Genomic DNA, 10,578 nt, shown 5'->3' on the forward strand with positions numbered 1-10,578 from the left:
AGTGAAAGAAAAATATCATAGCCACAGCATGAGATAAAGCAGCCACCTCAGTTTTTTGTTTAAAGGCAAGCAGAAGCAGCAATAACTAGAAAGGTTTTATTCACAAGAAGATTTCAGCTTTTGCAAGTGTTACATCTGCTGTCACAGCTACAGAACAGAGTGGCCTATTTTCTACTTGACTCGTGCATCCCATTACTCCTTGCGCACACCTAGCTAACCAAGAGCTGTATCTTGTCTGCTTGCTGACTCCTCCAAACATCCTCCTGCGGGTGAGGTGACACCCTGGTGAAGGATCAGAAATACTACGTGGTGGCCTGGACTGATTCAACTGATCTTTCCTGAAGAGTAAAGGGAAATAATTCAGGCATATACAAGAAATAAACAGAATTTCCAACCCTCACTTCATCACAAAAATTGCCTGCCATCTGACAGGGAGATTGATGAAGTGAAACACCTAAGTGCCACATTGTGGCTTAAACTGTGATCAAAGAAGCAGCAAGGAACATAACAAGGAGATATAAGGCATGAAACTAAATCACACTTGCCTAACCATGAGTGGAAAAATTGCATTCTTTCTTTTACTGGGCAGATGTGAACATATGTCCAAAAAAGTGTTAGCAAAAATCAATGATGTTTTGAGGCAGTACTCACACAAAAATCACAAGAGATTTTCCAGCTACATAAAGAGCTAAAAACTCAACGCTGACAACTGAACTGTAATCAAGAGGCTTATATCACTATTTCCCTTTTCAAAGCCGAAATACACTGAAACAAACCATTACACAGCTTGTATAAAGACCCCTATTTTCTAGCCCTTCTGGACAACAAAGATACTCATGAAATTGTTGTACACCCAGGTGCTTAATTTAGCTAAATGCATAATGCAGGCAGTACCACTAGACCTCACCAGAACACCCAAATACTACTAAAGCTGCAGGTGCTCAACATCTTTAAAAATCTGCTCATGCAGTGTATGCAAATGTCACACTGACATTGTTCAAACCTGACTGCCTATTAAAAAAAAAATAACTCTTTTACCTTCCACAGAAATCAATCGGTTCACTAGAAACATGTTCAAATGATATTCCGCTCTAGGCTGAAAAAGCAAAACTAAGCTGTTACTTTGTTGAGAAACTGCTTTTATGCCCAAGCCATTCATGGAGATCTAAGCAATACAACCACTTTTTTTACAAGCATTTTATCGAAGAGCTTGCCAAGCTCCGTATAAACACATTTTACTATTTCATAAAGTTTATATGCCAAGTTTTTGAAACATGAAGTGACAGGCTCTCAGTGGAATTTCTCCAGAGCTACAAGCTTCTTATTGCCCTCAGCCTCCCAAGGCTGTAAATAGACCATAAGCAGCAAGTAGCCAGAATCTTTTCCTTTTATACAAGAATGTCTTGCAAATTTGAAATATTGAAACAGTCTCTATGATCAGACAAAGAAGAATTCCCTTACACAAGGCTCATATCCCCCAGTGATCAGCAAACTGTAAATATACATCACTCACTGCTCAGTGTCTGTGGCCAGCACTAGAAAAAGTTTATCTCCATCAAGGACCCCTTAAATTTAAGAACTCATGCAAAGTATCTTCCAAGCTGCAGAGATATTATATCTAGATGCTTTCATAATTAAATCATCTTGTTTTAATTATTTAGGTTGTTTTCTAACTTGTCCACATCTTATTTTCACCCAAGGTCCTAAAGTTACACAAAAGCAACTGAGAGTGAACTCACCAATACCATAAAAAGGAAAACCAAAAAAAGGAGAATAAGCAAGTTATAATAACCCAGAATAACCCTAACTTCATGAAGTAAAACCCCTGAGTATAGAGTACAGTTGCATTTGTGCCATATTACATTGCATTTCAGTCTGCCTACTGAAACTCTGCACTTCCTTTAACCAGTTAGTTTTCTTATGGTTCAGGGTCTCCCTTTGATTATTCCCAGCTCCGACACATTAGCTATCTTTTTATCATGTTTACTTTTGCATTACTACCCATTTGCCTTTATAATACTATTATTATTGTAGGGATTTTGAAGACATGCCCTTTATGGTGCTTTGTAGCATCAACGTAAATCTTGCAATGGCTTTCCATTGCCAATGATGGAAACAATGCGCTTAAGTTAGAAACAGACATGAAATACCTTTTTTTTTTCATAAAAAGATAAAATCAAAGCTCTGCCTCTTTTATGCTGTTCTTACAAGCAGTAATTTTAGGATTCCTATATCAAACAGCAAAACACATTCAACCAGCACTTTGGGTGTTTTTATTACCGCTTCCTCTCATATATCTCATTATATATAAAAATATATTAAAACTAAAAACCAAACTACTAAACCCACAAGTATTAGAAGAGCTCAGAGGCAGCTATAATACCTAAAAAGGCCTTAACATTTCCTTTTTAAGTTAGGTATGCTCTAGTATTCTCAAGGTTGCAGAGCAAGGTAGCCAGAATCGGAGCTCATTTCCCCAGCATTTAATCCTCCACCTGAACTAGTACGCTTTCAGTTATTAATCACTTTGATACTACATCCTTTGAACTCAAGAGTTTAATTTTCAAGATACACATGAATGCAATTTGCTTATACACAAATATCCCTTGACTTCTCTATTAATCTAAAGCAGCAGCATTCCATTAACCACTTCCAGAACTTTATTTTCTAAATTGCCATTTTCCCATATTCAGTTTTTTTCAAAGTTTCAGTTGCCTGTTACTCTTTGGCTGTCTCTCAGAAAGGTGTCCTCTCCAATTTACAAGTTTATTTTAACTGACCTTTACACTATGCTTAGAACACTTCGATAAATGCAGTCTGTCTGTGTGCTCTTCACACACCTCAGCGAAAAAGTGCTTAACGGCTCTTCTGAAAGAAAAGCGTTGTATTTGGAACGTGCACCTGTGTGAGAGTCTTACTCAGGCCTCAGGACTGCTCCTCTCCAACAACTGCAGCCCCGCAAAGCAAGCCCAAGTTGCAGTCTGAGCTCCTCATCACTCTCTTAACCACAGTACAGTAAAAATGGCATTCATGGGACACCCAGCCCATGATGCCAGCTGTCTTTTTCCCAGGGAAGAGAAGGAAGCCTTGCTTAGCCAACATACACGAGCTTAATGGCTAAATAACCTCTCTGGATCTAGCCAGCGGGCAGGTATTTGGGGACAGTGGCAGGCATCATGCTCTGGCATAGCAAGCCGTGGCGAAGGGGACACACCTCCCACACACCTGTGCGCAGGTACTGACAGCAGCTACCGGCTCTGCCTGCACGGAGCCTCCCCGACACACGGCCAAGCCGAGCGGGCCCGGCTCCGGGCTCAGTGGGGCACCGGGGGCTGGGGTCAGAACAGGGACCAACACACTCCCCGGGGCTGCCCGGGGGCACCGGCCTGAACGGGAGAAGCCAGGGTTGGGGGGCGGCCGGTAGCCAGGTGCTCCCCGCATCGAACTTGCTCGTTTTCCAATCCCCTCCAAGTTCTCGGGGCAGAATGTCAAAGCACGAAGGCAGTCACACAAAAGATGAGAGCGATGACCCGAAACCCGGTACGAAAACCAAAGGCGATCCCAACGGCACAGCCCGCTGACACAGCACCCCTCTCCCGCCGCGCCGGCGGGGGAAGCGGGGGGGGCAGAGCGGGACGCGGCACCGCGGCCTCGGCCACCGCGGGCGGAGCGCTGCCGCGTCCCACGGCCGACAGCACGCAGGGCACACGCCGCGGACAGCGACAGGGGGGCGGCGGGCGCAACCGCGGGGCAGAGGCGGGCGGGCGGGATGGTCTGGCCCCTCACCCGACGCCAGGGCTCGGCGCGCAGCCGGGCACCGGCCCGCGGTCCCACACGCACCACGCCGCAGGGCCGCGAGCCGCCCCCGCCGCGGGGCCGGGACACCGGGGCCCGCTGCCGGCGGGGCGGGGGCTGCCTGGGCGGGCGCCGCGCTCCAGCCCCCCCCGCGCTGCCACAAACTTCGCAGGGAGGGGAGGGCTCGGGCGGTGGGGGGAAGGGAGCTCCGCCGGCCGTTGGCGGCGCGGCCCGGCGGCGCGGCGCGGCCCTTACCCGTCCTTGCGGCGGGCCTTGTAGACGTGCCCGTAGGTGCCTCTGCCCACTTTGCAGCCCTCGTACTCGAACAGGTCCTCCACCCGCTCGCGCTCGGCCGCCAGCTTCGACTTGAACTCGTAGTCCATGTCTCGCCCATGGGCGGGGAGGGACGGGCAGGGGACGCAGCGGCCGGATCAGCACCCCCGGCTGGCGGAGCCCCCTCCCAGCGCCGCCATTTCCGGGGCTCGGCGGCGGGCGAGCCGGGAGTGGGGGGCGGTTTGTTTTTGTTTTGGTTTGGGGCTTTTTGGCGGGGGGAGGGGGTGCGCTCCGCCGCCACCCGCTTCAACTGGGCTCCTCGCGGTGCGGCGCGGGGGATGCCGGGAGTCGTAGTGCGGCGGCGGGCGCCGACTCCGGCGCCGCAGGCGGGACGCGGCGGTGGCAGAACTACAACTCCCGGCATGCCCCGGGCCGCCCGGGCTCTGCGGAGTCGGCGCACTTGGCTCCCCAGGGACACCGAGCGTTTCAGCGGCCGCTGGGAACTTGCTGACTCTTCACATTGCGCGGCAGAGGCGGGAACGGCGAGCGCGGCGCGGCGCGGCTTGGCGCCTCTCGCTGCACAAACCCACGCCCCGCCGCCGCCGCGCCTCACAGCCTACACCGCGCTGCACAGCCCTGAATAGTGCGGCAACTTGTTTATCCCACGAGCTGCCACTCAAGGCCTGGCCCCGCCTCTCTGTTGGATGCCGCCCTCTGATTGGCCTGTATGGCCCCGCCCCCGCGGATGCTCGTTTGAGAGCGCGGGTGGGGCTTCGCCGTCGCCCCGCCCGAGGCTGGCAGAGGCGCGGGCCCGGCCGGGCCGGGCTCGGTGGCCGTTAGAAGCAGTGGCCCGAGTGCGACCGTTTTGCGGCGTTTTGGAGGAGCCGCTGCTCGCCTCAGGGGCGAGGACGCGGCCGCGGGGCTGGCGGTTGCCGCCGCTCGGCCGGGTGACAAGCGGTCGCGTCCCGTGCCGGCGGCGCTTGGGGCCGCGCCCGCCGAAAACTAACAGCGGAGCAGCGGCCTCGGCCCCGTCCGGCTCCCGGTGTGCTGGTGCGACGGGGCCTGGTCACCCTTGTGTCGCTGCGGTTCCTGTTGGAATCCACAGGAATTCTTGGGAAGTGGCTGCATGCGGCCAGGCGCTGCTGAATAAACTCGGGTTTTCGCTCTAAGGACCCCAGCCACACATTGCAACGTTCGCATTCAAACGCTAACCCAGATTTATTGCTGAGGCTTTCTGATTCGATAAAGCATAGAGTTTTTTTAGGCGAACAAGATGCTACTTTCAGGTTCACTTTTCATGCTAATTATTTTCAGATTCTAGAAATACTTAGGCCTTTTAAAATTATGTGTCAGTGTCTCTCATTCAGGAATTTCTTTGTGAAAGAAGTGTCACTCTGCAAGCATATTTGCACTATGGAAACACCACACAGAGCTAAACAAATCATCAAGGTTATATTGTGTCATGCAAGCAAGTAATAATCCCCACCTTGTGCACTCAACCTTAGCTTGTAACAGTCAGCAACAAGTGAATGAAACTGAATGACATTAGCAAATGGAAGAGGTTTTTGAACATAAACCATCTTGGTTCATCACCTGCGCAGCCAGCGTGAGTTGCCTACACGGAAAGTTGTCCCAGTGCCGAACACGCTGGATGGCAGGCGTAGCCGAGCTGATGAGAAGCTGTCATCACTGACAAAGCAGAGGGAGGGGCCAACTGCTCCATAAGGTGAGGCACTATATATGATTACTAGTGCATAGCTAAGTCATGAGGTGCTAACCAGAAGTTTGTTTCTCAAGCAACGGCAGGAGTGTAGCCATTTTTAAGCGATTATTTTTTCCAGAAGGCAATAGATGATTCAGAATTTCCCCTGTGCCAGGTCGCTAACAACTAAAATTCTCATAAAACTTCATCACTTCTTTACCAAAGTAATGTTTTCCAGAGAACTACTAGTGCTTCGCTCTGCAGTTCCAGATATGGATCTTTCTGAACATGGCCGGACCATGAGCTCGCAAATTTCCTAAACACAGGAGATCCAGGACCATTGAACTTTCAGGGTGAACATTAAATATATTTGCTAAAATTAGAGCTAAGCATTTAAATTTTGCAAAGCATTCACATTTTGGGTCACCTAGTAATCAAAGCCAACACTGAGAAAAAAGCAACACAGACTTAAAAAGGCAAGCATGTAGCTGTAGAAGGTTATGCTGCCGAGATGTATTCATCCATTCTCAGAGTCACTAGGAATAAGGACTACCTTGCTGTTGGTAATAATAAACTCTACAAGTAGTTCCCATGGTCCTCTTTGAACACCAAAATAGTTGTTATTGCCCATTTTCATCACTAAGGCTTTTGTTTTCTACTCTTTCAGTTCCACCATGTAATGACAAGACCGTCTTTTACTATTATATAATTGGTTGTATGTGTGCAGACAGGGCGAGAGAGGGCTAACAGCACCCTCCCTTACGGAAGGCCAGCTAGGCTGGCATTTGTAAGCCAAGGCAGCTTAATTCCCCTCTGCCCAATACTGTGCCCAGCTCCCTAGTGTTGCAAACAGCCATTTGATTCTTTCTTCCATAAGCTGAGCATGCTTTGCCAGTAAATGTTTTGGCCATTGCTGCTGTTGCTGGGAGGCTGTCTGAGAGAAACCCCTCTAAGAGCTGGAAGCCATTTTCAGACCTACATTTCGCTGTGACCAGTCAACATCCATCTTTTCTGCCTGTGCAAATACTGTCCTGAAGTAGCCTTTCCCACTCTCATGTGTGTATCCCCCGCCAAAAGTATTTATAGACAGCAATCTCATCCGCAAACAGCCTTTATTTTGCAGGACTAAATAAGCCGTGCTATTCTCATCTCCTTCGTGAGCCGCCCCGGTGGAAGCTGAACTGGTACAAAGCTGGTTATGGGAAACTCAGGACATGATCCGTCCCCTGGTTCCTTCTCTGGTCACACAGTCCTGCTTCCTGTTTCTGAATCCTTATACTGGCCACATAAAAGTCATTTAAAAGCAGCTCCAAGCACAGGCCAGCTCAGAGGACAGTAAGAATGAGGCTGCCTTCTCATTTGAAGCAAAAGTTCTATTTATTCATGCTTGAAAGATGGAAATGGGCACATTCATCTCTTCTAGACATTGGAGCACATGGCAGGATTCCACTTCAAGTTCATAAAGATGGAGAAAATTGTTTGTGTGGGCACACGCTGTCAGGTTTGCTGGAGAACAGCTTCCTGGCATCGCCTCTCTGGGTGGTTCCCAGAGGAGGAGCAGCACTGTGCAACCACCTGCAGAGCAGAGATGGATATTTGAGTGGCAGCAAATGGGCCAAGAGAAAGAGGCAGAATGGCACTGTGACATTTCCATTGCTCTTCCATGTTAGAAGAATGGTTGTGATACCAGTAACACATATTTAGTAGCATTCATGTTTTTTCAAAGTGTTTTATTTATTGTATTATTCACTTCTAGTCAGAAGATAAATGACTGTAACATTTTTAATATGTAATGCTGTATCATTTGTTAATTGTGCTGATGAAGAAAGCCTGAATAGCCCCAACAAAGAAAACAGAAAATTACAGGCTTGCAGATTCCAAGTATGATTTTCTTCAGCCTGCCAGCCTAACTGAAGGTGCTGGGTTGTCTCTCGTTAGAATCACCATTTCTTCCAAATCTCAAGCCACTGCAGTTAAATAGTTCACAGGCTGTTGGCAAGATGTTTCAAGGAAGACTGAAAGCTGCGGAATTGAGTATTCTCACCAGTTCTTTAAACAATTCTCCAAGACAGATAAGACATGAATTTCTAATGTAAAAAGTAAGAACTTGGTCTTTAACACTTCAACGTCAAGAAAGTGACACAAGCTGACGATTTTTCTTCTTTGCAGATTGCCTTGCACATAAAATACACTGTTTTATTTCATTTCCGACTTGTCTTAACTTCATTCCTTGACTTGGAACACTGTATTTTCTGTCATAGGCAATCTCTTACAGTTTTCTCTTCATATATTTGTGAGACCAAAACATATGTGTTTTTTTTCTAGTTTTTCTAAGCCACATCTGGAAGTTGTTGCACCTTTTCTTAACTTATTCTCTTTGTAAGTTTTTATTTGTTAGTCCAAAGAGAAATTTTGGATTCTTAGGGATCAAGACAGCTTTTTTTTTCCTAGCAGATCTTGAATGAGGCATTAATAAACATACGTACAGTATCTACTTATGTCAGTCACATTTAAACTGATGTTGCTTCACTTAAAAGTGGAAGGTTGCATCTCAGAAGTCTGAGGAATAAGAACAGAGAAAATTCAGAATGGATGTCTCACATGAATGGTATCATCATCACAGTATCACAGTATGTTTGGGATTGGAAGGGACCTCAAAAGATCATCTAGTCCAATCCCCCTGCTGGAGCAGGAACACCTAGGTGAGGTGGCACAGGAACATGTCCATGTGGGTTTTGAATGTCTCCAGAGAAGGAGACTCCACAACCTCCCTGGGCAGCCTGTTCCAGTGCTCTGTCACCCTCACTGAGAAGTTTTTTCTCAAATTTAAGTGGAACCTCTTGTGTTCCAGCTTGATCCCACTACCCCTTGTCCTATCATTGTTTGCCACTGAGAAGAGCCTGGCTCCATCCTCATGGCACTCACCCTTTATATATTTATAAACATTAGTAAGGTCACCCCTCTGTCTCCTCTTCTCCAAACTAAAGAGCCCCAGCTCCCTCAGCCTTTCCTCATAAGGGAGATGCTCCACTCCCTTAATCATCTTCGTTGCCCTGCGCTGGACTCTCTCCAGCAGTTCCCTGTCCTTCTGGAACTGAGGGGCCCAGAACCGGACACACATCATCTCTACAGAAGCGGAGAGAAACTAACATTTCTATTAAAAAATGTAGGCATATACTTGGGATTTTTAAACATAGTGTGAGATTGTGAAGAGCCTCATGAAAGTGAGACAACATGTCAGAGGATTTGTAATACAGATAGATCAGAAGGTCTTCAACTGTCTGTTAAGTTCATACATTATAATTCCCAGTAAAACTCTGAATTTTGGAATCTTTTATGTCAATTAACTTCTAAACACCTATAATAACTGTATTGACCTTAATGTATAAGTTTAGAAGATAAAGTACATACCCAAGGGCCTCTACCAAAGTTGTACAGTGAATCTAGAGAGCATGCTAGGAATGGGAGATGGGAGTCCTGACTTCTGCTCTCATGATATAATTATTTGGCTAGCTCTGGGGGGTTTTAAATTCGTTTTTATAGTACCATAATCCAAATAGTACTAAAATAGAAACCTTGTGCTGCTTTTCTTGAATGTAATCCAAGAGCATGGTCTCAAAATAGGCTGTACTGCTCTTCACCATTTTTTTTTCCTGAGAACAAGAAAACTCACAAAATCACAAGAACTATTCCCTACCTTCTCTCTACAGACTGGCACGATTGAACAGTTAACTGAGGAAACCAAGGGAATTCAGCAGCTCCAAAACCATGGGAGACAGCAAAGGAAAGGTGAAAGAATTCTGTGTTACATGGTGTGCCACAGTTTATCGTGGCGCAACTATGACTCACCCTTATTGCTGATCGACTAGCGTAACCGTGTGTATAGCTTTCGTAGCATACCCACTTACTCCTTGTGAATTGTGAAGCAAGATGCATGAGTTTATTTCATTTGGGATACAGCAGGCAGTATAGCAGGCTTGCTTCGGTTTGTCAGAAAAAACAGAGGATACTATTAACTAGTGCCATTATGTTCACATTTCAGAATCACCATGAGAGCTATTTTAGAGGGCCAGACAATACCTCCAAAGCAGAGATTTAGAGAAAGCCTTGAATTCTAAAGATGTAGGAGTTGCCCATAATTATGGAGAAGGCATAAACTCTAATTCTGAATATAGCAGCCCAAACTTTTATACTTTAGGGCTGCACAGGTGGCATAACTGAGTTTCCTTGGCTTCATTGGTATACGTGGTTTCAGTCTTCCCACATTGTTGGCATCCTCATTCCAGCACCACCATATTCCACCTACTTTATTTCCTTGCTGGTTTTTAAAGTTTTTTGGAAGCTAAAATAATTCTCAACTTCCCTGTAGAATCCACTGGTCTTTTTCCATGAACTGGGATGCAGCATGTAATGAAAAAGGAACTATGTTTCTTTAATTATCCTTGAAGAATCTAAAGGAGAATACAGCAAAACTGCACTGTCTGATAGCTTTCTGAAGTGAAATCCATTCCCACAGAAGAAACAGAGCTACGCTAAACAGATAACCTGAACCTGTATCAAATTCTACGGTTATGTTTTCAACTTTTTCCATTGGGTATAATAAGTTTTATACCACAGTACTGACAGAATCCATCCTAAAGACAAGCTATGGCTATACAACAGTATTTTCTGACAAGTCTATAGAACATATGTAATTTATATGTGTCGAACTATTATACTTTAGTGTTGGTCGTAGTGAAATATGTTGTGATACCCTATTATAAGTGTTTTCAACAGCAAATGTTCAAAAGTGCTTTAATAAATTGCCT

General features: G+C 46.4%; 1 protein-coding gene across 2 annotated transcripts in view; it reads right to left on the reverse strand.

Annotated features, from left to right (window-relative positions):
- Nucleotides 1–4,389, reverse strand: part of CDK19 (cyclin dependent kinase 19) — a 138,848-nt gene extending 134,459 nt beyond the window's left edge. Inside the window, exon 1 of one of the 2 annotated variants that reach the window (XM_065056657.1) lies at nucleotides 4,051–4,389. In XM_065056657.1, coding sequence (XP_064912729.1) covers nucleotides 4,051–4,178 — 128 coding nt within the window. In that variant the 5' untranslated portion in view covers nucleotides 4,179–4,389. The remainder of the gene's footprint in view (nucleotides 1–4,050) is intronic. The other variant, XM_065056658.1, reaches the window with a different exon arrangement.
- Nucleotides 4,390–10,578: the final 6,189 nt, after the last annotated feature.

Source organism: Columba livia, chromosome 3, assembly GCF_036013475.1.
Source record: "Columba livia isolate bColLiv1 breed racing homer chromosome 3, bColLiv1.pat.W.v2, whole genome shotgun sequence".
Taxonomy (NCBI): domain Eukaryota; kingdom Metazoa; phylum Chordata; class Aves; order Columbiformes; family Columbidae; genus Columba; species Columba livia.